This window comes from Zootoca vivipara, chromosome 4 (genome assembly GCF_965207765.1).
Source record: "Zootoca vivipara chromosome 4, rZooViv2.hap1.1, whole genome shotgun sequence".
Taxonomy (NCBI): domain Eukaryota; kingdom Metazoa; phylum Chordata; class Lepidosauria; order Squamata; family Lacertidae; genus Zootoca; species Zootoca vivipara.
In genome coordinates, this window is record NC_142587.1 from 80,044,537 (window position 1) to 80,070,909 (window position 26,373).

General features: G+C 44.7%; 1 protein-coding gene across 9 annotated transcripts in view; it reads left to right on the forward strand.

Annotated features, from left to right (window-relative positions):
- ATP8A2 (ATPase phospholipid transporting 8A2) overlaps positions 1–26,058 on the forward strand; it is a 325,668-nt gene extending 299,610 nt beyond the window's left edge. For 8 of the 9 annotated variants that reach the window (XM_060273822.2, XM_088668267.1, XM_060273824.2 and 5 more), the window contains 4 exons: positions 469–557; positions 6,221–6,325; positions 20,894–20,985; positions 25,417–25,656. In XM_060273822.2, the coding sequence (XP_060129805.1) occupies positions 469–557; positions 6,221–6,325; positions 20,894–20,985; positions 25,417–25,514 (384 nt within the window). In that variant the 3' untranslated portion in view covers positions 25,515–25,656. Of the gene's footprint in view, positions 1–468; positions 558–6,220; positions 6,326–20,893; positions 20,986–25,416 lie in introns of all 9 variants that reach the window. The other variant, XM_060273823.2, reaches the window with a different exon arrangement.
- Positions 26,059–26,373: the final 315 nt, after the last annotated feature.

Here is a 26,373-nt window from a genome sequence, read left to right on the forward strand (position 1 = left end):
ATGGCTATGGATGGTTGGAGTTGGAGTTCCACCAACATATGGAGGACCATCACTGAGTTACAACCTAAGTGTGGCATCAATCACACAATGTCGTTGAATGTCAAGAAATATTTTCCACAGTTATTATGGGGAAATAATAAAGGAGGCAGGTTGTGTTGTGCTTTGAGAACAACACGTGCTCTGAGAAACTTTAGTGGTCAACCATCACTTTGCATTGTAACGACCATAAGCTTCTCTGAAAGCCCACCAAGTTGGAAGGTAGGGATTGCGAATGAATAACCAACAACAGTAATTGGGTGGCAATTCTTGGAGTGAAATAAAATCAGTAGATACATTGCTTCTCAGTTGCCTTTATTATATTCCTTTTTCACGCCATGTTATTAACTTACCCTTTCATTTCAGCCAGTCCCTGCTACCTTGTGTAACGTGATCGTGATTAACGCTGCCTTTATTTCTCCCTCCTTACAGGCAGGAATGGTGCTGAGGTGTGGATACTTCTGGCTCGGTTTATTTCTGGTGCCCACAGCGTGCCTTGTTAAAGATGTGGCGTGGAGAGCGTAAGTTGGGGGAATGCACCTCTTCTCGAAAATAATGTTGACATTCAAAATAAGAATGAGTTTCTCTCTTTTAATCTTAACAGCCACTAATCTTAATCTCGGTGAAAAATTGCTGCTGATCTGTTGAAGTGGTGGTTGCAGCAGCCATACAAGTTGCTAACCAGCTTCACCAACACTAACAATAAAAATGTTCCAGTTAGTCATAAAGACGAATGTTGCAACAAGACTGAAGACCAGTTTATATCCTGATTAGAAATAGTAATACAGAGGTACCTCTACTTACGAATAACTCTACTTACAGAATCATAGAGCTGGAAGAGACCACAAGGGTCATCCAGTCCAACCCCCTGCCAAGCAGGAAACACCATCAAAGCATTCTTGACATATGCCTGTCAAGCCTCTGCTTAAAGACCTCCAAAGAAGGAGACTCCACCACACTCCTTGGTAGCAAATTCCACTGCCGAACAGCTCTTACTGTCAGGAAGTTCTTCCTAATGTTTAGGTGGAATCTTCTTTCTTGTAGTTTGAATCCATTGCTCCGTGTCCGCTTCTCTGGAGCAGCAGAAAACAATCTTTCTCCCTCCTCCATATGACATCCTTTCATATATTTGAACATGGCTATCATATCACCCCTTAACCTTCTCTTCTCCAGGCTAAACATACCCAGCTCCTTTACGAATGTTTCTACTTACGAACGGAGCTCTGTCCGCCATCTTGGATGTGGTTTAGATAGGATTTTTTCTACAGTGGTACCTCGGTTTATGAACACAATTGGTTCCGGAATTCTGTTCATAAACTGAAGCGTTCATAAACTGAAGCGAACTTTCCCATTGAAAGTAATGGAAAGTGGATTAATCCATTCCAGACGGGTCCGCGGAGTACTCAACCTAAAGCGTACTTAACCCGAAGCATGGGTGTAATTGGTTCCGGAAGTCTGTTCATCAACTGAAGCATTCATAAACTGAAGTGAACTTTCCCATTGAAAGTAATGGAAAGTGAATTAATCCGTTCCAGATGGGTCCGCAGCGTTCGTAAACTGAAAATTCGTAAACCGAGGTGTTCATAAACTGAGGTTCCACTGTACTTACGAATTTTTAGATAGGGTTGCTTCGACTTACAAATTTTTTCTCCCAATGCATTCCTATGGGATTCGACTTACAATTTTTTTCGACTTACGAATGTGCGTTCGGAATGCATTAAATTCGTAAGTAGAGGTACCACTGTATCTACTTGCTACGCTTGTTGTCACAAAGGGCTGCACAGATGAATATGTTTGTGTGGGTGTTAAAAGCTTATATATGTAGCAATGTACAATATATGTAAACAGGAGTGCCTGGTGTGCTCTGTTCCATGGGGTCACGAAGAGTTTTGAACCACATATGGTTCACCACGCACATTAAGCCAAGGGGTGGATAGGACCTTACATAGCACAGAAGTTCACCTTCAGAGCTTATTAAAAACAGTGCTATTAAGATGACTGTGAAACGTCACACTCCCATCTAGGACGATGCCTAATGATAACAAATGTTTACAGCTTGAGCAACAAAAACATTAACTTGAAATCCTGAATGGGGGGAAAGCCTTGTTTGCTTTTAGCTTTCTTTCTTTTTTCCTCTACTAGAGCATTTGTATCTTTTCCTCTCTTTCTCTTTGCTACTGTTTTATCTGAACTAGACAGCATGTCTTTAAGCCCCATGGCTTTTCCCTGCTTCTATTTGAAAGAATATGTCAAGATGCTCCTTGATAGGCTGAGCAACAGACACCCCAGCTGTTGCAACGGAATGAGGGGGCTGAGCATAGAAAGGGTTGCACATGCAGCTTCCGTGCTGTGAAATCCAAATATTATAACCCATAATGCTGTCATCTTGTGGCAAGATACATATTCAGTAATCTTATGAACTGATCCTTCTGTCTGGGTTCCTTGCCAACACCCCCAGCAAGACCATTTTTTGGCATTTTCCGGTGAAGACAGAATTGTCTTTACGTTTAAGCCTCCAGCTATCCTTCGCTCTGCTTGTTGGAGGTAGGCCTTCATAAAAAGAAAGAAAACACAGCCAGGATGGAACGAGCCGTTTTCTCCACTGGGCCGTTTTTCTGTGGACATGTGTTGACTGGAGTAAGGAGCTAAAGGTTTCTAATTGTGTGGGTTGACAATGTTGGACTTACGAGGAAGGAAGGGAAAGACCTGTTGAAGCAAAAGCTGTGCTTTACAGATAACTAGCAAAATGGCTGCTCTTCTGATCAGCATGATGTACCTCGAGGGAGAGGGCTTTTATTTTGCAACGCCCCCTGGAGGTGTGTCACTGTCAGGCCAATCAGGTAGGTTTTGCTGCCACTAAAACAGTGTTCTATCTTCCTGCCTCACTCAGAAGTGAAAGGCAGTATTTAATGTATATGGAAGAAAATAAAGGAGTGCACTTCAGGCCACTGTTAGGGTAGCCAGTTTTTTGCCCCTCGTGGCTCCCAGTCACCCCACCCATTTACAATAAGCCCTTTGTCTATCTGTATAGTTTCATTGAGGGTTTCATTTCTTGGCTGGGCTAGACTCACAGCGTTCTTCAGCCTTAGGTTCCCCAGATGTTGCTGGACTGCAACTCCCATCATGCCCAGCCAGCATAGGCAATAGTCAAGGATGATGGGGGCTGTAGTCCAACTACACCTGGGGTCCCAGGGTTGAAGAACCCTGTGCAAGAGAATAATGGGATGTCACTATGTCAGGCATTTTGGCTATGTCTAATATCTATACTGATGGATGTTCTGCTACATTATCAGTATTGAAACCATATGAAAACACCAGTCTTCATGATGGGCAGGGTATGTCTCTATGGGTCCAGCCAACTGCCATATTTATTTTTGAGAATGCCACAGGAGAAGATGAGTTGGACTTCTAAGGCAACATGTGCTTATTTAAAAAATAAAAAATAAACATACCATGGCTGCCATCACAAAACTTGGGTGATGATGTCATTGCCTGGGAATGCTCCAGTCCTGAGCCTCTTAGCTGGAAAGAGTTTGGCTCTTTAGTCTAAAAGAATTTTGCTGCTCTGATCAATGGATTTAATTTGACTGGAGTGCTGATAGTGAGAAATGGCTATATAACTTGATAGAGGGGCAGGATTCAGCTGTTACCTTTTCATTGGTCATAACAAGTGCCTCTGTTTTTGTATTCCATTTACATACATCAGTAGGATTTTTGCAAGGACTGCTGTGGAAAAATGAGATCAAGCTGTTTTGTAATAAATACCAATTTGCCTCTTGTGCTGTGACAGACATGAGATGGAGCAACATCTCCCTCTCTCCAGAGTTTTCAGCTCAGGATCTTATCTGATAAACTGACAGTTTACAACCCTTGTATTTATAGGCAATTACCAAGCTAGGTTTCTAAATAATGGTTTGGGACATTTTATTGCTTTGCTTACAAATATGATCATAACATACAAAATTAAAAAATGACTTAATTGTTCCCACCTTTTCCTGCTCTTATAATTTGTGCTTATCCAAATGCATTGCTTTATGAACCCATCCTCTGAAAGTTAAACTGTCACATCTAAGGTGGTGTGTACGTTTTATATTATTATAAGTCTGCACAAATGGTGACCTGCCAAATCAGATTCAGCCCATTGAATCCAGGCGTGGATGTACGAAGTGACTCCTTGAAAAGTATTGCATCCACAAACATATGAAATGTGGGTTGGGGTGCAAGCAATAACTTCATGCATAGCTGCCAAGTTTTCCCTTTTCTCGCGAGGAAGCCTATTCAGCATAAGGGAAAATCCCTTAAAAGAAGGGATAACTTGGCAGCTATGACTTCATCTTGTAATCATCAAGTGATAACGTGAACCAGCCTAGCAAATAACCTCTACATCTATACTAATGAATGACTGATCTTAATGGTGACCAAACTTTATTAAAACCAAAGCATGAGAATAGTGTCGAAATTCCATAATCTTTTTTTAAAAAAGAAAAAAAGAATGATGTTGGTAGCATGTAAGCAGAGATGGGGGACCTCTAGCCCACCAGACATTCCTGAACTACAGCTCCTGTCATCCCTGACCATTAACCATACTGGCTGGGGCTGATGGGAGTTGAAGTCCAAGAGCATTTAGAGGGCAGCAGGTTTGTCACTAAATACACACTACTAATACCATTTCGAGGCATTATTAAGATTGGGCAATCTAAATAGTGGTCCTTTTGCCTACAATTAGACACTTTCGGGACATCCTAATGTTACTTGGTCAATTAATAGTCGTGACTAAGCCTTGAAAAGTATGTCACAGAAATCTAATCAGCAAGTATATTTATTTACAGAATAAAGTTTTGGCTTATTGATGGACAGTTGATCCCACATGTCCATGCAGTTTTCCCACATGAGGTTTAAAAAGACATCATTTGAAACTGGCTCCTCTCATAAATGGAAAAAAAACCCTTGGCTATGATGACCCTTCCATTTCTTTTCCAAATTCTCTCCTGCATCGACAACATTCACACCAGCCAGGAAAAAAAATTGAGGAAGCGTTAAAGTACACAATAGGGTGTTGTGAATAAAAATGTGGGCATTCTTTTGCTGCTGCTCCAGTAAGCCGAAGCCTGACACAGATGAAAATTATATAATTTCCTTATTAAGTATGTTGATCACATTTTAAGGTTCCGTGTAGACCAATGCAAATCCAAGGTATCTCATGGCTTGCTTGTGACTTTCCCTTTGGAGAAAGGTGATGGAGTAACAGCTAGAGAGGAGCTCTGCTCTTTAGTGAGAACAAGAGATTCTTTCTGAAAAATAAATGAATCCAGGCGTTAGGGTTACCAGTTGCTCTGAAGATGCAAATGTTTGCACCTATGTTATTGTGTGCATGTAGTGAAAAATGGTGCACTCTTTCTGCACAGAAGCAGAAAATACTGGCTGCAGACACCCTTTTCTCTCTCCCTCTTTAAATGGCATATTAAGAAGGGAGAAGAACCACCCTTAGGAGGCAGTGGTTTAGGGAAGAAAAGACCACGTAATTGGCCATTCATTATCAAAGAGCCTCCTAAGGTTTTCTGTGCTCCTCAAAGGACAAAATGGAATCAGGCTCTGCTTCTATGAATGTTCAATGAATTCCTTCTCTTTTCGTTGAATGGCCAAATCTTGAGCAGTCCAATGATGGCAGCAGCAGATCCCCACTCTGTAACCCGTCCGTCAATTGGGCACTGGATATTATTTTCTGATCAAAGTCAGGAAGAGCGTTCTGTTAAAGCAAACTGCTTTGTCGTTGCTACATGGATGCTGTCCCAGGTACTGCCAAGCTTGAATCAAGTGCTAGCATGCTATGCTGCTGCACTCTCTTCATTTCCCCAATCTTCAGTGCTCACCCGACTGCACACACAGCCTTTGCCAACCTGGTGCCCTCCAGATGTGCTAGTTGGGGCTGATGAGAGGTGAGATCCAAACATATGGAAGGCACTAGGTTGGTGTAGGCTGGAATAGTGCCACTGAGAAGGTAGCATGCAACCCATGTTTTGCAGTCCAGCATCCTCTGCAACCTTGAAAAAGAACCTGGGGCAGTAGGGTCTTGAGCCAGCCCTACTGACTGTCTAACTCCTTGTGGGGAAAATGGAGTCTTTTACATCCAATGAAAGTTGATGTGTTGGTTTCTTTGTTTTTGTGTCTTTCTCCTGCGATACAGGACCAAGCATACCTACCATAAAACATTGCTGGAGCAGGTTCAAGAGATGGAAGCTAAGTCCAAAGAGCTGGGGAAATCTATGCTGCGTGATAGTAATGGAAAGAGGTGGGGGAAATTCCATCTTAACTGGAAGCATGCCAGATCAATATTTTCCCCCTTCCCCACCATCATTATTATTTTTCCCTCCTCCATGCATGGGAGATCCTCCAGACTCCTCAGCAATTTTATTCATTCATCTGCTTTATTTTAAAAAGAGGAAAGAAAGAAAAAGCTTCCATCTTTCACTGCTCCATCCATCATAGTTTGGTGCTTGAGGCCAAGGCCCCATTTAGTGCTTCTCGCATGATGGCATGTAATGTTTTCGTTGGGCGCTGAGGCCGATCCAAAGATGTGCTTCAGGTGGCTTCTTTGTTAAATTGATGCCTTGCCTCATCTTGTTGATTTATTGTGCCGACTGACCAAAAAAAAAAAGCGTCAAGACCATATTTTTACAAAAACAGGGATAACAGAATCCAGTGGGTTACGTCATCTCAAAGCCTTTTCTTCCCAAGCCTCCTTAAAACGAGTTCAAGTTATGAAAGGGGTATGTCGGTCCATTGAGTTACTGGTGTAGCTCAGTAATAGAGCATTTGCTCTGCATGCAGAAGGTCCAATCCCCAGAATCTCAAGATAGGACTGTAGGTGTCCGCTGTCTGAAACCCTGGCAAGCTGCTGCCAGTTAGTGGCCTCACTCTGTATGAGGCAGCTTCCTAGGTTCTTCATTTCCTTTGGTTCTACAAAGGAGAATTTCTCATGTCATGCCAATAGTATTGGGTGCTGCAGTTCATGGTCAAAACTCTGGGTGAAAGTTACTAAGTCAAGTCTAAAGAGAGTCAAAGAGCTGCTTTTGGCAGGCCTTGGCCATGCCTAGTAGGATCTTTGACTTTCCCCCATTTAATTGCAGATTCGACCATGCCATATGCTTTTATTTAACCTGACTACTGAATCCGATTTGCTCTTCTTTATTTATTTATTTACATAACTTACTTTCTGTCTGTCTGTCTTGCTTTTGAGACATGACTGCCCCCCCCCCCCCCGGCAACAGCAGCTCGCATCAAAGAGATTCTTAATATATTGGGTTGGGGCACTTATGTTGGTATCTGATTGCTGTTTCAATTGGAGTTTTCATATGCCGTAAGGCGCTGCAATAACCATTGGCCGGTGGGGGTAGCACAAATATTTAAACTACCTGTAAATAAATTCCATAAAATGCTTTTCAGGCCTCTAAAGAGGCTTGTTGTGTAACGTAAGGAGCTTGGGAGCTGCACAGAACTGCTGGACCAGATAAAAAGGCTCAACTGCTCCAGCATGCTATCCTCACACTGATCAGCTAGATGCCTTTGGGAAGCGAGATGTGAGCTCTATAGCTCTCTCCCCACTTTTGATTCCTAGCAACTGGTAGTCATGAAGTTTTCGGATCCAGGATAATGTTCTTGTATTATCAAAGGTAGTATTCCCCCCCCCCTCTTTGTTTCAAGCACTCACACTCCCGCTGGGCTTCGTTAACTGTCACATTTCAAAACCCAGTGTTTAAGGGCTGCCATGCAATTGTCTGGATAAAGCAAGCAGTGATTACCTCTGCTATGAATGGAATGCTTCGACACAGCAAACAACATCCTGGTCTCACCTTGTGGCTTGTTACACTTTCAGCCTTAAGCTGTCCTTCACAGAGGTTCCCCCTTTGGATGGCAACTTATCGATGCTTGTCCATTGTGCGGCTAAAGCATATGGAACCCACCGCTATTAAACGTCCCATTGTACAGGAGCGTCATGTGCTCTGTGGGGACTTTTGTCCGGCCTGAAAGGCTTTGGAGAGAATTCTAGCGAGGCTTCTTCCCCCCCGCCCCAATCCCACCCCACTTTCAGAAGGGTTCATTTAGCCCTTTTTAGAATGCAATTGTGCGTCGGCAAATCGAGGAGCTGAACAAGTTCAAAAAGGTTTTATAACTAACACTTGTGTTCTTCAAACAATATGGCACCGTGTGACCCACCGAGGGACTTCGTGATAATTAAATGGGATTTGACCAAACCGTCTAAACTACCAACCTGAGTGGAATGAGACTTCAAAGAAAGATTCCATTCTGGTGCGAAAGGGCAGCCTTCTGAGGCTTTTATGCCCATTCTGACAGAAACTAATTGCCATATTGTAGCTGCTGCTGAGGCAAGTGGAGGAGTAAGCACATCACTTTTATTCCTTAAATAGCCAGGCAGCAACCTTGGAACTCTTAATAATTAAACTGCAAGGTTCCGAGATCCTCTGGTTTGTATTTAGTCTATTTGTAGTGTCAGGCCACATTCACACCACTATGATTCTACCTTGAACTGCCGTAGAACCATAGAGTTGGAAGGGACACCAAGGGTCATTTTAGTCCACCCCCTGCAATTCAGAAATCTCAGCTATGGCAGATGGCCATCCAACCTCTGCTTACAAAACCTCCAAGGAAGGAGAGTCCACCACCTCCTGAGGGAGTCCGTTCCACAGTTGAACAGCTCTTAACGCCAGAAGGTTATTCCTGATGTTTAGCCTGTTGCTTAGCTGTTTAGAGTTGTGGGAGCTGTACTGTAGTTTGTTCAGGGTGCTAATAGTTGATGCGAGGGGCTTGTTTCCCTGACAGAACTGCAATTCTCAAGAGTGGTTTAACAGCCATCCCTTCTTAACAGGGAACTCTGGAAACTGTAGCTCTGCAATGGGGTCGTTTACAAACTCTCAGCACTTGTAACAAACTACAGTTCCCAGAATGCTTTGGGGTAAGCCATAGCTGCTTATAATAGTATCCTAACGTATGGTATGAATGTACCAATATTCATGGTGCAATGTTATGCATGTCTACTCAGGATTGGAGGAAGTCCTACTGGACTCAGTGGGACTTACTTCCAGTTAAGTGTGTGTATAGGATTGCAGCCTCAACTGTGCCAGAACGTCTTATGACTTTGAGATTAGCTGGATAAACATTTTTGAAATAAGAGAAATGGTGTGGCTTTCTCCCCATTCCCCTCTCTCAACTCTGGTTGTACAATTTCTTATCTTTGATATACTGTTATAATTCGTACAGCAAATATCAGGTCATTTAAGCTTTATTTAGTCATCCATTCATTCTTCAGCATGGATCATATTATGTTGTAACTGTAAGATAACTTATTCTGTGTTTGCTCTGTACTGAACTTTTTCACTTTGATCCAGCCAAGGATCATTGCGCTACCCAAAACACAGGATTCCATACCTGTGAGTGCAATTTTGTGTGTGGAGATTCTAGTCCTCAATCCTGCTCCTGGTTCCATGCAGAAGGATCTCTTTTTACAAAAATTGAAATCTGCTAATCGGCTGTTCAAGGGCTGTCCAGTCCTCTTGTTCCCCGCTAATCTGAGGGATCTCAGCTATTTAAAACGTATTCTCGGTATGCAGCTCCTACTGCTTCTTGGGTTCCCTCTTGTATCACAGCCTTTGTTTATAAAGTCATCATCTCTTGATCATTGTCACCTGGAAGGCTGTGTGCATGTGTTAAGTATAACACGCTGTGTGTGTGTGTGTGTGTGTGTGTGTGTGTGTGTGTGTGTGTGTGTGAAAACAGATCTCTTGTGTGATCTGCTTTCCCCAGTCATGTTGAGTTACTGTTTTGGCATTCCCCAAATGCAACTGCCATGCTGTGATTCATTCCTCGATTGTATGTTTTCATAGCCATTTATTTCATTACGTTCTCTTTTCCAAATGCTTTCATCATCTGTACTCCTCCTCATTACAGGCTTCCCTCATTCTCAGAAGGCTTCCATGCAGGACAATACAAGGAATCACTGCCAGCTCCTTCGGCCCATTCCCTTTCCCCCCAAAGGATCCCCCTCCTCTTTTCCCCCAACACACATTTGTTTTTTCTCCTTCCTAATTGCACCCAGGTTTTCTGGGTGGTCCATCTGCAAACTAGATAATAGTGGAGTTTCTCTGCCGGCCTTAAGTTGATGTGTCATGCTTATGATGAGGCCTCTTGAGTGCCTTCTCAGAATTGTTCTGTCTTTTATCGCCTTGTTTGTGTCCTGGCTCTTTCACACCTGCTTGGAAACATGTGCTTGTCTTTGGGGAAGGGAGGCGATTTTTTGGAGGGGGGGAACCTATATATGCTGGGAATTTCCTGATGGCGCAGTCTGTCTTATTTGGATACTAATTTTTTGGGGGGAGTGAAAATTGTGAGTTAGAAGAACTAAAATAACATACCACATCTGCTGTAGGCCTGCACTGATAACTATGTTGTTTCTGTGTATCATTAAACCTAGGGAGGTGAGTGTGTTTCTAGTGAGTTATGAATAGGATTGGGTGTGCAGGCAGTTAAGCTAAGGCTGCAGTAGCATTTTCCCAGTTTCTTCTGCTGAAATGTTAATGTTCCTTGGGAGGATCCTTGCAAGTATTCCCACTAAGGGTTACTGTAGCTTTGTTCAGGCAGTTCTGGAAGAGAAGCAGACTGCCATCACAATCTGCTTCTCTGGTCCCATGCACTAAGCTGCTTGGTCCTTTTCGTTCAGCTCCCTTTGCAGACTAGCATCACAAAATAGGTAAGAGAACTTTCTTTTTTTGACAGATTTTTTGAGTATAATAAAACCTTAAAGTGGTTTACAAAAGCAAAATGAAACTACAGTGGTACCTCGGTTTATGAACACAATTGGTTCCGGAAGTCTGTTCATAAACTGAAGCGTTCATAAACTGAAGCGAACTTTCCCATTGAAAGTAATGGAAAGTGGATTAATCCATTCCAGACGGGTCCGCGGAGTACTCAACCTGAAGCGTACTTAACCCGAAGCATGGGTGTAATTGGTTCCGAAAGTCTGTTCATCAACTGAAGTGTTCATAAACTGAAGCGAACTTTCCCATTGAAAGTAATGGAAAGTGAATTAATCCGTTCCAGATGGGTCTGCGGTGTTCGTAAACCGAAAATTCGTAAACCGAGGTGTTCATAAACCGCGGTTTCACTGTATTAAAATTCTCCAAAAAAAATTTAAAAGGTGTTTACAAAGATTTGTAAAACTTGGTTGCATTTATAGTGCCACAACCACACCTAAATGACTAAGATTTGAAATCCCTTTGTGAAAAGCAACACTGCTTTTTTTTAAAAAAAGAAGAAGAAGAAGCAAGCCCCAAAATCTATAAATGCCTGCTTGCTCAATACACCCTTAAGTTGGGTTCTTTCTTCCTCATAGCTTATGTGTTGCTGTCCCCAACCCCTCCCAGAACATATGCTGATGTGACTTGAAAACACATCCAACCACACCCATGTCCACAACAATGTGCAAATGTGTTCTGAAACGCAACAGGGAGGAAAGAACCTCGCTCCGTTTTAAGCCAGTAATATGTGCACCACCTGGGAGTTGCTCCTGCTGCTCTCCACACGTACTGCCTTCATGGGGCATAATCAAAAGGTATAGAATGGCTTTGCTGAAGTGAAGCAGAGCTGTGTCTGGTCAGTGCCTGGATGAGAGACTGCCTGGGAACCTCGTGGGTGCTACTTTCAGTTCCATGATGGAAGAAAGGTGGGCGATAAATGTTCTATCTCAGGGGATCGGAACAGATGACCTTATGCAACCCTTCCAACGGCCTCGGTCCTGTATACCTGAAGGAGTGTCTCCACCCTCATCATTCAGCCCGGACACTGAGATCCAGCACCGAGGGCCTTCTGGCGATTCCCTCATTGCGAGAAGTGAGGTTACAGGGAACCAGGCAGAGGGCCTTCTCGGTAGTGGCACCCGCCCTGTGGAACGCCCTCCCAGCAGATGTCAAGGCAATAAGCAACAATTTTACTTTTAGGAGACAACTGAAGGCGGCCCTGTTTAGGGAAGTTTTTAATGTTTGATGCTGTACTGTTTTTAATATTTGGTTGGAAGCCGCCCAGAGTGGCTGGGGAAACCCAGCCAGATGGGCGGGGTATAAATAATAAATTATTATTATTATTATTTCAACTCTAACATTTCATGATTCTGTGATATAAATCCATCAGCACTGGGACTGAGTGTCTCCTGGCTCTCATAACAGCCACAACTAGCACCTTGCATGTGCCTTTTCTGTGAGGAGTAGCCCCACGCAGACAGAAATAAGCCTCAAGTGTCAAGTTGCCCCAAGTTTTCATTTGCCTCCTGTAACTTAAAGTCTTTAAGTTCACCATCACAAGGCTCTGTCATTTTTAGCTGGCTCTTTGATTTTAATCAGGCACAACAAACCAGATCTTCCTTCATTCTTAGGTTTAAAAACCAGAGATCCCCACAGTCTCCACACTGTCTCAGACCAACAAGGAGCGATGATATTGTGGCGGGGATTCTTTTCCATCTAAGTGCTTCTCATTCCACCTCGTGGCTTTTGTTGCTTTGGTAAAAGGAGCTGCGTGACCAGCTCTTTATTTATCTTCTCTTCAGTGTGTGGGGTTTTTGTTGTTGTTGTTGGGGTTTTTGTGTGTGTTTTTTTTACTCAGGGCATGAATACCGATGCCTGTCTGGTCCCTGACCAGACTGAAATGGCCCTGCACTGAAATAGCAGTGCAAGATACACCCCCCCCTCAACACATACATACTGCAGCATGGAGCCTTGCCGACATGAGGGCTTAGAAAGACCCTCTCTTTTGAGAAGACCCCAGGGACACAAAAAGAGAGCATCTGAGATGCATCTGAATCACACCACTGCCAGGATACCCTGATCCAGTCTAGTGGAGGGTATTTCATTACACTGGAAGGGGCAGTTCCCAGCGGCGGAGCTTCATGTTCCACCACCGGGGGCGGAGACCAGGCACGCTGCCCCCAGTGATGTGGCACACGTTCTGGGGGCAGGGGGCAGTGCGTGTTTTGGGGGCGGGGCATGTCGTGCGCAGTGACGTAGCACACATTTTGGGGTGGGGCGTGCAGTGCACAGTGGCGGGGCACACGTTTTGGGGGCGGGCAGTGGCAATGGTGCCCCTGGGATCGTGTTGCTCACGATGCGCCGCCCCCACCGCCCCTATCTTCCTACGCCCCTGGCAGTGCCCCACCAACCTCAGTCTGCCCCTCAGCCAGGCCCAAGCTGCCTGCTTTCTTAAATACGTTAAAAACAACTGCTGGATGGCACAGGTTCCCTCACCCTGATTTAAGTTCAGAGAATTTGGTCATAGAATCGTAGAGTTGGAAGGGACCCCAAGATCCATCTAGTCCAACCCCCCCGCAATGCAGCGATCACAACTAAAGCATCCCTGGTCCTCTTTTGAGTTTCTGAATCAGATATCCCGCTTAAAAGCTAACCATTGTTATAGATTTACCAAAGCAGCAATTTGTTAATATACCTAAAAAGCCAGCGTAGCAAAATGAACAGAGTGCTTAATTTGAACCGAATAGACGTGGGTTCAAATCCACACACAGCATGCTCATGGTAACTGACTGCAGAGAGTTGTGAGGATAAAGTTGGGGTGGGAATCCCTTCATTCTTTGAAAGAGCAGAATACACATGCAAACAAACAAAGGCTAGTCGAAAGCCTTTCGCTCCCCATCTATAGCAATTATAAGACCTATACTTTCTCACCAGATAATTTGTAGTCTATCCGTGTCAGTGATGACACCAGCAGTGCAGCTAAAATAATAATTAGGATCATTGCTAGTTGTTATTTTAGGGTTGTAGCTTAGTAGCAGAGCACATCTTTTGCATGCAAAAGATCCCAGGTCCATTACTCACAGGTAGACCTAGGGCCGTCCCCTGCCTGAATCGCTGGATACCCTCTGCCTGCACTGATAACTATGTTGTTTCTGTGGACCAATAAATGCTCTGACTCAGTACCAGGTTGATTGAAAATGGAAAAGAGTTCAAGTTCTGGTAACCATTAAGCTGGTTTTTGGCACCTTGGGCAGGACTCTGCAAAAATAAGAGAATATGGCTGCAATCACATACACCAGCCTTTGCCAACCTGGTGCCCTCCAGATGTTTTCAGCTCAATGGGAGCTGTAGTCCAAAACATCTGGAGAGCACCAGATTGGTGGAGGCTGCCATGCACACTTACCTGGAAGTAAGTCCTGTTGAACTCAACAGATACTCTTTCTGAGTTGACATTGTACCGGATTGCACTGTTGGATAGAGAAAAAGTCCTTCTCAGAAACAAAGTGATCACATCTAACCGTATCCCCAGTAATCCTGTCAGTGTTTTGTTAGATCGTTTAAATTAAACCCATCAGCAAAATCCATGTCAAACTAGTCTGGAACCTCTTAAAGGCAAATAAAATATCAGTAGCAAGTAAATGGTGTCGCTGTTAAATTCTTTCTCTCAACAGCACGACTGAACCAAAGCTGGAAAAATAGCTGAAATGGCAAATTTGACAGAGCCCGTGAAAATGGGAGAAAAGGCAAACAAACCACAAGACATTTTGAAAGGCCTCCATTTATTAATTACTGGAGATCGAAGCAGAGATGAACGCATATATATTTATTTGATATACGATACTTATGCCATGCCTTAAAAGAGACCACTTCAAGGCGGCTTTCCAAATCAAGTTATACAATGAGAATACAATAAACAAAAAATTAGATAAAAAGTCCAAATCAGTCGTCGAAATAAGCAAATGACCCTGAAATACTAGAAGCGATGGCAGCTAAAAAATAAAATGTCATTAAAAGTGACATTGATTTGTTCTTGTTTGGTTTTAAACCAATATCCTGAAGTTTAAAAAGCACGGTAAAATAAACATGTTGTCATCTTGCATGTTAAAAACTCCAAAGGGTAGGCACCAGGTGGATGTACCTGGGTAGGGAGTTCCAAAATTGGGATGGCACAATGGAGAAGTTGTGATCCTTAATTTCAGTAGGTGTGGTGCCCAAAGAAGACCTTAAAGCAAGGGCAGGAGGAAGGGTCCCCCCCTTTATAAATAGTTGTTCTGTGGCTCAGGCGTTTCAGTGAGTTAGCTCAGAATGTTTGTGGATTGTTAGGATCAGGTATGCTGAGTTAGCTCTTCTAAACCTAGAATGACTCTGCGCTTCCTGTAAAATTATACATGTATGAAAAAAGGCATACATTGTGAGTTGTGTCCAGCATAGCACTAAGTAAGTCTCTCATCTGCTTGCAAAATGGGACTCCTCCCATCTCCCCCCTTGCAGTCCCTAAATCTGTTCTGGGGACTCCTCCAACCCCTCTGGTGCAGTTGTGGGAGGCAGGAGAGATGGGGGAAAGTCCCATTGCATAAGTGGAAATCCTTGTGTTGATGGAGGCGTGTTATGTAGTTGTGTACCACCCTGTCCATTTATACCTTGGAAGCCCAGTCCAGGTATGGAGAGCAAAAGTATGAACAGCCAGGAATTTACCATGGTCTGCCTACCTTTTAAAAATAAAAGCAAATGTGGCATATAAAAGCAGTAGCATTTCAGAGGCATATATACACTTTTAGAATTTGGGGTCGGTTCTTAAACAGGGTATCTTATTTAGCTGGTCGAATCATGAAACTCCCCCTGTTAAAGTGAAAGAGAGAGAGAGAGAGAGAGAGAGAGAGAGAGAGAGAGAGAGAGAGAGAGAGAGAAGCAGAGATAGTAACATCCAACAAACTGGTGCATGCAGTCCATTCGGACTTGCCAGAAAATAACAGCCTAAATCGGAAGGGTTTGAAGTAATAATAATGATGATAATTTTATTATTTATACCCCACCCATCTGGGTGGGTTCCCCCAGCCACTTTAGTTGTTTGGAAAGGGACCTTTAGAAGCAATAGGGAACCTGGGATCCCCAGATCTTGTTGGACTCCAACTCACATCAGCCCCCCACCAACATGGCCCATGATCAGGTACGGTGAGAGTTGTAGTCCAGCAACATCTGGAGAGCCATGGATTATCTACTCCTGCCATCTAGAAATTGTAAGGGGATAGTCAACCGACTTTGAACTTCTGTGACCAGGCACACAGTTCCAACACGTCTGATGGTTGCAGATAAGATCACAAGATACTTCAGTTTGGGCAGATGTTCTTAGTCCAGCCTGCATAAAGAACCGAAGAGATCATGTAGTGCCCTATGAGATGCTACTCCTTTCCCATAACATTTATTGGGGCTTTATTCTCCAGTGATGATATGGGTACCGACTTAATGAGGTTTTAAACTGAACAGAAGAAGTTCATTACTTAGTTTAGTTCTGAGAGCTGTCACTTTACTGAAATATCTATATAAATTAAAATCCAACCCATAACCACATATGCTAGCAAATGGAATTTTTTTTTTACTATTATTATTAATTATATTTTTGGAAAAGAACCAGAGGGGAAGTGTAAGGCTAGAGACAACGCTAAAGTAGGCCATGTGTCAGCCTGTATTTCACAGTGGAAATGTGCTTATTTCACAGAACAATTTGCATATTTAAGGGGGGAAATTGCTTATTTCATGGCGCGGCATTAATAAATGCAGAAAAGCCTGATAGCATTTATATACTGTATATATATTAAAAACTGAGCCAGGCACGTGAGTGCATTTCCCTGTCCACCTAGTTTTTCTTTTGTTTAATTACTCGAGCAAATGTCAGCAGGTGAGCTTTACCAGCAAGTTCCCAGGCTGCTGGTTGCTAATGACCTCCTCTCTTCTCAACTCATTTCCTTGGAAGTAAGCCCAACATAAAACGCGTGAAATGTGCATAAGAAATCTTGCACATTTCAGTGGGGTTTGCATAGGAGAAATCCCCAGTAGATCAGAGTGACTTCTGCTTGTTTGTTTTTTTTAAAAAAATGTCCCCCTCCCATCACCAGGATCCTGTAGCTTTGCTCACAAATCATGTCAGAGCACAGCTTCTAACTTGCTCTTTTGTTAGGGGCCAGAGCTGGGGGAGGGACAACCTGAATTTTTAAAACCCCGGCAGAGGCACCCAGTTTCCCAGGATGTGCCTGTTCTATCACCAAGACACCTGCATCCACTTTAACCTTCCCTTCTGTCTGTGTCTTCGCTTTTGCCACCTGCCAATTAGTGAACTCTGGAGGACATTCTGGGTCAAGCTGCAGCAAGTGCCTCGAATCCTCATTAACACTAATTAGTGCTCAGTAGGTTAATTGGTGGTGAAGCTCATCTTTTTTTAATTACTCCAACGAATAAGCCAGTGGGACCCTGTGGTCAGCTTTGAATTATTCTGTTTGTTTTGATGCTTGTCATCTGAATGTGTAAAGACAGATGTTCTTTGCCCAGGCTTAGGGACTGCTTTACTTTGCGGGAGGGGCTAAAAAGACAAAGGATCCTTTTTACTGTTGTTAATTGGGGCTTAGCTGATGCCCTAGAACAATTATTCCCAACCCACCCCTTTCTCTCAGGTGGGGAAAAAAAGCATCATTTGGGGGCAGCGAACAGGACATACACATCACTAGCAGAATTGATAACTTTAACATTTCCCACACTCTCTAGGAGCCCCATCACATTTCACAAGCATTTGTAACAGTGACAGTGAAGTTTAAATTCTAAACAATGAGCTGCAGAACCTGAAATTCATAGGCTTAGTTTGCACATAACACAAAACCAAATCATGGCTTACCGTAGTGCAAGCACATGAGCTCCCAGAATAGAAACCGAAGCTGCTGCATTGCTGTGAGCTGAACCAAAGTTTGGCTTAGTATGTCATCCAAACCTGAAAACCTAGTTTGACTGGAGGTGAGAGTAGAACAAAAGAACTGTGTACATACAATGTAGGGGTAGCCAATGTAGTGTCTTCCACATGGTCTTGGACTACAACTCCCATCATCCCTTGTCCCCTGGGGAGGCTTGCCTGGCACTATCATGATATATCTTTAGGTACCAGGCAAAAACTTTCCTCTATAATCAAACCTTTGACGTTTTAACTATCTGGCCTTTCTTTTCTTTTTGTTTTGTTGGTTGGTTGGTTGGTTTGCTTGTTACACAAGAAAATCCTTCATAAAAACTAATTTTAAAAGCTATCTGGCCTTTTAGAAGTGAGTGGGGTGTTTTTTATTTCTTCTTCCTCTTGGTTTCCATATATCTCGGGGCCGAGGGTTGTCTGTCTGTCTGGTTGGTTCTAAGTTGCCCTGGGCAAGATAAAGCAACTTAATTTAATAAATAACTAAATGAGCATATACAAATCCTGTGCAAATCTGTATCTCTCTCTCTTTTTGCAATTGATTTTCTGTTGTTGTTGTTTTACTATCCTCCTCTATTGTCACCTCTAGCTCTTACAAACAGCTGGCCGTCTCCAGGTGGTAATAGAGGTCACGTCATCATTAGAACACTGATTATCATAATGCACGGATGAGTCTTTATGGAGAGAACTGAGATTACACCCAGGAGTTCTGCTATGGATTCTTCTTGTTGTGTGGCCTTCCACACCCTGGTGCCCTCCTGACATTGTGGACTACAACTTCCACCGGCCCCAGCTAGCATGGCCAACCGTCAGGGATGATGGAAGTCGCAGCCCACAACACATCACTGGGTGGTACTATGTTGGCTACCCCTCCGTGTATTGGCTTTATTAGGCCTTTATTAGCGATTGTCCACAGGCTGCACTGTCCCCAAGGTGTTGCACTTACCATTGCCCACACTGAAGTAAGGCGAGATGGAGACGCTGGCATAATCCACCAACTCACAGGAGCCATGATGGTGCCAGGATCTCCCACAACATTTTTCTTCCTGGTCATGTTGTAGCATGTTCTGCAGACAAAGGAGAAGCACACAGGCAAACCTTTCTGGACTTAGTTTTTGCCTCACGTGTCAGGATGGAGGGGAGCCGTTACAGTTTGCATAATATCCTGAGGAGGAATTAGTATGTTTGTGTTGGCTTATCTGCTGGAAGCCTAAATGCCTTGGATTTTGAGCAGTGCAATACTCCTGGCATGCGTTGCAGAAAATAGTTCTTTATTATGTTTACTGTTCTTTTCGGGAGCAAAGGAAATTATACAGTTTACTCTCCTAGTGGAATGAAGATCCTTGGCAAGTTTATCTACTGCTTGCAGGCAAGCCCCTTTTCAGTTCTGGGGTTCCCGCCTGGTGGGAGTTTTAGAAAATTGCACTTGGCTTTTCGTGGCTGCGACTCGGTGGTTGAGCATCTGCTTTGCAAGCAGAAGGTCTCAGGTTCAGCCTTCGGCCCTCCACGCAGGGCTGGGAGGTAGCATGGTCTCAAACCCTTGAGAGCCACTCCAAATCAGCGCAGACAATGCTGAGCTCAATGGACCAATGATTTGACTCCACGCAAGGCAGCTTCCTGTGCTTAATGGAGCCCTCGACTTGCATGCATGGTGTAAGCCTCACAGTGCTTTGCTGTTCATCCAGTTTTTGCTCTGTGCACTGAGCTAGAGCCAGTGTGGCAGGTGGAAGACTGTATGCTTCAGTCCTGAGAAATAAAGGTGTCCAAAGTGTATGATTTTGCTGCCTTAATATGTAGCTAGGCATAAGAGCCACCTCCTAGAGGGGCAAGGTCCCTTTGCCCCTCCTAAAATATTTGAGGGGGGCAGACCCCTCAAAGTTGATGGGCATTGCCATTCAAATGATATGTGTGTTCTGTGTCATGTGATTGATTATATGGGGTGGGGCTTACCTCCCCCTCCCCAATATTTTATTCAAGTTGGCACCCCTGTAGTGTTGTATGGGGTGTTAGGGAAGGAGTAGTACCTCTGGTTGGGGAAATGTCTCGCTCCTTCTGAGGTAGTTTGTCCACCTTTGGTCCCCACCCTCCACTCTGCTCTCACCTGTGGCTCCTAGAAGTTGTCAGCATGTGACAGCGGCCACACTCTGGGAAACAGCTTCAGCTGGCTGGCTAAACCAGGTGAAGGGAGCCGATGGGTCTCAAACTCTTGGTGAGTTATGAGACTTCCCCTGCGTGCAAAGACAGGTTCTGGTGGATTGCGTGGTCAAGACCAATAGCGGGTTTAATAGTCAAGAAGGCATTTTCTGCAGGTGTTGTAGAGGGAAGCAAGGGGCAGGTGGGGCTTGTCCACTTGGGACATTAGCCCAACTAGGAGAAGGGAAAGCTCTGATCCTAAACCTCCACTGCCTTGCGTGAGTTCTTTGGGAGAAGAAAAGGCTAAGGAGTAAACCCTTCACAAAACTGGAGTGGAGTCCCTAAGATGGTTGGATGGCGTCTTGTGCACCTCCTTCTGGTAACTCCTGCAGACAAGCAGGGGCTAAATGTCTTGTTCTCTTTTCCTTTGGACCACATCAGCAAGACCAAGCCCAGGACCTCCATACACACTGCCCAGGCTTGTAGCCTGGGGAGGTCACCTCCACGCTGCTAATGCAGCAGTTTGACTTCACCCCCAGAAGTGCACTCCCTTGTCTCTGGAGCTTAGTGGGAAACAGAATGGGCTTTTTTAAAAAAAACTGGAAATATGCCAAGGTCGGTACTTCTGAATAGAACAGTTTAACTTAACATATCCTACATAACATCATGTTGCCCTTTCTCTCTGCAGCAGTTGTGACCCTAAGGAAGTTTGCATGCCGTGCAATGAAAGTTTATAGAACCTTCCAACTAACTTGGAATATGTATGTTCTCTAAACAGCGATGGCTCAGTGCCATGAGCATATTAGAATTGGCTGGTTGCTTGTTTACACTTGAAAGGTATCGGGAGATGCTATATAGATCCTGCACCATCACTGTTGTGCCCACATCTTGTTTTCCTTCTTCGATTTTAAAAGAGGCCATTTAATGGTTCATGTTGTGAGCGTCCCACTGGGCTTGTTCTTTCTTTTTGCAGCATGAACGAACGGGACCACTTGTTAAAAAGGCTTGGCAGAAAAACCCCTCCAAGTCTCTTCCGTGCTCATTCTGTCCAGCAAGGTGTCTCACGTAAGTAACAGAACTCTGTCCTGAAATGCTGCAGGAGTAACGGGCAGGGTTGGGTTTGCATGCAACTCCTATCTGAAGCCCTGTAGAAATGAATGGAAAGCAGAGAGCGGCACACTATGCTCAAATTAGTAGCTTGTACCCTTTAGCAAAATGAGGGCTAGGGAGAGATGATCCGACAGAGAAGCAAAGTGGCTGATAGTGACACTCCTATTTGGAACTGGAATTAGGGTCTGTGCCTTTCCCAAGATTTCAAATATCCTCAGACATTTGCAAAAACTTTCATTCCTCCATATCCCACCAACCCCCCAAAGCATAGCTACCAAGTTCCGGATTGAAAAATCTGGGACCAGCAGCGGCGCGGCAGCGGAAGTCGCTTCTACACGACTTCCAGACATGCGTAGAAGCGACTTCCAGCGCCGCTCTGCCCATTTCCAAAATGTCCGCAGCACCAGACATGTGTAGAAGCGACTTCCGATCCCAGCGCCACCTGATTTCCGGTGCCCATACATGGGCAGAGCGGCACCAGAAACATGGCCGCCAGCAGGAGCTGCTTTCCGGGGGATTTACGGGATATAAATCCATTCGGGAGACCAGCGGGAAACGGCAAGAAAATACGGGGGTTTCCCGGGAAAAACGGGGTACTTGGCAGCTATGCCCCAAAGTCCGGGAGAAACGTATTACAGTATGATCGCTGCTTTAAACTGTATTTCAGAGAGATGCCAGCTGAAGTTTAAAATGATCAAAAATGATATTTTAACGCTGCCATTGAAGGGCAGTCTCTCACAGCTTTCTGCACAACCTTTTATGCAGCCTGACCCTGTGGCAACATCATTGCACAATTTGCTTCCTCAATGCGCTCATTGGCATGCAGTAAGGTTTACCTTTATACATATTGTTTCAGCATCAAATGCTGTGCAGTTCAGGGATTTTCCGCAACATAACTTACCCCCTGCCCAGAGTGCATACCGTTGTGCTTTTCACCAGGGGGTGAGGGGTGGGGAACAGCACCAAACACCTGGCTTCCTATCGGGGGACCCTCTGCCCTTCTAGTGAGGAAGAGGTTGTGGGGAGATCAGAGCACTGTAGATACCCCCTCCCCGCCAGCTGCCACCGGCTATTCATTTTGTTTGGGTGGCTCTTAAGTATTCGGAGGGTTTGTGCAGCTCAGGAATATCTAGTTTATAGTGCTTGCAAGATACCTCCTTCCAGCATATGAGCTCATTGTTCAGGTATGCGCACAGAGAATACTCTGCAAGTGTGTTGTTCCCTGCTCAACCTCAGGGAGTCTAAGGCAGGCCTGGGAATATTGATGGACTACAAATCCCATCATGCCTGAGCTTTGGCCAACAACACCTGGAGGGCCACAAGTTCCCCATCCCTGTTATAGACCCTGGGTCCCCAATGTTGTGCCCTTGGGCATCCTCCTTTCTGTATACGTATATATGGGACATTGGTTTTTGCTCTCTTTATTGGGAGGGAGCTTATTGGGAGGGAGCTTATTACCACACTTGGAAATGCTCTCCCTGACTATGCAGACCACCATTGGTCTCCCCATATAAGGCTCTTCTTATATCCATCCTGTTTAGGGGAATTCCCGTTTAGAGGTTATTTATTTGTGCAGGGTACAGAGATGTAAATCATTGCCGATTTACACCCTTAGGCTTTGGACTGGTTCCAGAGTTGCATCGTTTGAAAAGCAGGTGAAAACAATGAAATGTCCTTCCCCTTCAGACACGCTCTGGATGCGAGAGGCTGTTTGACCCTCCGGAACAAAAGTGTGAAGAAAAATAATGTTCTGGCACACACAAGAAAGCTTGTGCTGTCAGGTGTGATCTATGAGGCTGTGCACACTGTTGAAGGCATCCCCGAGCTTTTAACAGGTTGATAAGCCACAGGAAATAAGAAGAGGGTACTAAAATAAATTTTACCTCTGTTAGCATGTCCCCCAGAAATACTAATGATTAAGGGCCAGTTAGGCTTTGCTGCAATCCTCACCCACCCGTTTTTCTCATGAGCATAAATTTTCACTGTATTTTTAAGACTTTAGAAAGGGGCTGATCCATTATCCCCTACAGCACCTGTCATCCCTTATCAATAGATACTGTTAAACAGCACTCCAGGAAAAGGAGGAAGGAAAGGGTTGGGTGCCCAATAATAATTAGCAGCACAGTTCATGCAACAGAGAAACGTGTATTGTACAATGGTACAAAAATGGTCTGTTACCGAATCAGATTGCCTGATTAAGGCATGTGCCAAAGCAGGTAAAAGATTGTCGTCCCCATTGAATTGCAGAGAAAATATAGAATATGGGTTGCTTAAGGGCTTTAGCTCAATGATAGAGCATCTGATTTCCATGCAGAGGGTCCCAGGTTCAATCCCTAACATCTTCAGGTTGGGTTGGCAATGTTTGCTCTCTGGAACCCTGGAGAGCTGCTGCTAAATGGGCCAATGTTCTGATTCAGTATAGAAGGCATCTCCCTATATTCCTTCCTATGGAGGTCAGTGTGGTGCAAACACACCAGTAGCAGGAGCACAAGATTACTGATGTTTTTCACACTGTGCTGACCTCCCCTCTGCCTCTCCTCTCTCTTGGTAAGCAGCAACAACTGCCCTGCCAGGAAGTTGCCCTAGCAGCTCTGCCCTTCCTGATGAGCTGCTTCTGGGTACCTGCTGCCCCTCACCCAATGGGAACACTAACAAAATGATCAGGTAGCTATACTGAGAAGGGTGATACTAACATATCTCCTTACATGGGAAAATAAAAAAATTCCTTCAGTAGCACCTTAAAGACCAACTAAGTTTATATTTTGGTATGAGCTTTCGTGTGCATGCACACTTCTTCAGATACACTTCTTCAGATACTCCTTACATGGGAGATAAACTTGATTTGTAATCTCTCACCCAGAAGGGTATCCAAGCTAACAGCAATACGCTTCTAATACTTCTGCACTGATATCCTCCAGAAAATGGGAAAACCTATAATTTCACAATATTGCAAGCCTTACTTCCCACACACCATCAGATAACTTCTAAATCCTCAAGTCTCAGATGATTGAAGAGGCTGAGAATTTGGGACCTGTGTTATGCCAGAGCCTCTATGACACTGCTCTTGCACTCTTGGGCAGCTGTACATGCTCCAAACAATGGGTGTCTTGTTCCAGAGAATGGAATAATAGGTGCGGCTTTTAAAAGGGGGGAGGAGAGTTGGGGAGACGTTTAAGCTTTCAATGGCTCTATTGTAAAGCCAGAGATGGAATCTTTCATTGTTTGGTTTCTAAAGATAGCGGAAATGTGCAATTAGTCAACTTTTGGGTCACATGTAAAGGAGTTGGGGAAGACAGAAATATATGCCAACAGTTTTTCTTTGTTTCGCCAACAGTAGTGAAAGGCAGAGCGGGATTAAACATCATGCTAAGTGCTGTATCTAGTGGAGTCCCAGTCAAATTTTGGGGGATGGAGGGGTGGAGTGGAGGAGAGCTCAGTCTACGGGCTTCAGCTCTTAAGTTTCCCATTGTGAAAAGCATGTCCCTCTTGCTTCCAGCACATGGTTTCCTTACAGTAGCATAGACTGGTACCTTCTGGGTACTGGATACAGCCTGGTGCCTTCTGGATATTGCAGGCTACAACTCCCATCAGCCCCAGCCAGCACTGCCAGTAGCCAGGGATTATGGGAGTTGTAGTCCACAATACCATACCTGCCAAGTTGCTGTCAGAGAAATAAGGGACCGGGCTGGAAATAGCAGACCAGAAGTAGCGCTGCCGCCATTTTGGAACTGGGCGGAGCATGCTCAGAAGTGACTTTTGATGCTGCTTTGCCCAGTTCCAAAATGGCCACCGCGGCAGAATAAACCAGGGGGAAACAAAAAAATTCCGTTTTTCAGCTAGGAACAGCTGGAAAAACGGGGATTTCCCGGGGAAAACGGGAACTTGGCAGCTATGCCACAATACATCACTGGAGGGCAACATATTGTCCAACCTTGGTGTATCAACTTTATTAGGGCTTTATTCATGATTGTCCACAGGCTGCCCTATCCCATGTGCTGCAGAGCAGAGCATGGTCGTCATGGCAAGTGCCATGAATTGCCTTATCCTCCAGGAATTTGTCCAATCCTCTTTTAAAGCCATCCACACCAAAGTGGTGTGAACCTAGGTGTCACAGGACCATTCCCACTCTACTGTTTTAACTATTTAACTATCATTTTTACCTATTGTCTTCTCTTCACATTTAGCTTTCTGGGTTTTATTCATGCTTCTTTTGATTTCTGTGAGTCTCCTTGAGTCCTGGTTCTGGAAGCAAGGCGGGGGTGGGGGTGGGGGTGATCATGGAACTCTTCTAACCATTCCACCATTGTGGCACTTTCTTTTAACTATTGACAAGGTATGTTCTTTCATCGATTTCCCCTCTGCGCTGCTCCTTCTCTTCTTCTCCAGACGGGTACGCGTTTTCTCAAGAGGAGCACGGGGTCGTTTCCCAGTCTCAAGTCGTCCGATCCTACGACACGACGAAACAGAGACCTGGCGTCGAATAACGGCGGTCCTTTTGCTCAGCTGGTGGCTGGAGTAATAAGATCAGGATCAATGCGTCCACTGTTAATACATCCTCGACTAAGGTTGGCAACAGCAGCGTAAACACCAGAAAAGAAAACCCTTTTTACTGTGGCCTTAGCCAACGAGTTTGTTATGTACGCTTCTCGCAGACCTTGAGCACACATCGTAGGGCAAAACCCTCATCTGAAGCCGGCTGCCTTGCTCTGCCTCACATTTGTTTACCTTGTTTATGCAGCAGTTTGGCTGTGCTCCACGAGGTGTGAAATTGAAAACCATTTTGTTTTTGCCACGGTTTTAAAAAGAAAGGGAAGCGGGGGGGGGGGGGAGAGAGAGAGAAGTAGTAGTTCTGGGGAAAGAAGTAACAGTGGTTGTATGTTCTGTGAGAGATCAGCCAAATTTGGATAGGAGCGCTGGCATTTCCTGTTTTGCCATGCCCAGATCCAAGCGCGCAAAGGGTGCATGTATGAAACCTTTGTAATGTTCACTGTTTATTTGACTGAAAGGCTCGCGGAAAGAGCTGGGAGGCCAGGAAAACAAATGCATCATGGAGAGAGTGCGGGAGGGCAGGAATGATGGTCCCAGCAACAAACGTGGCCAGCTCGCTTCAGGAGGAATAAGCGCTCAGAGATGCAAGCCAGCATCATATAAAATAGGTTGCAGAGACATTGGCTATGTACGCAGCAGCTTAGCGGGAGAGGGGCACTTACCATAGGCCCTGCAGCACAGCCAAGCCATGAGTCTCCCCTGGGAGTGACATGGTGACTTGGGCGCCTGCAGTCACCATGCTGGCTTGCATCCACCCACCGCCGCCTCCTCACCTGGAGGGCGGCTATGGAGGGG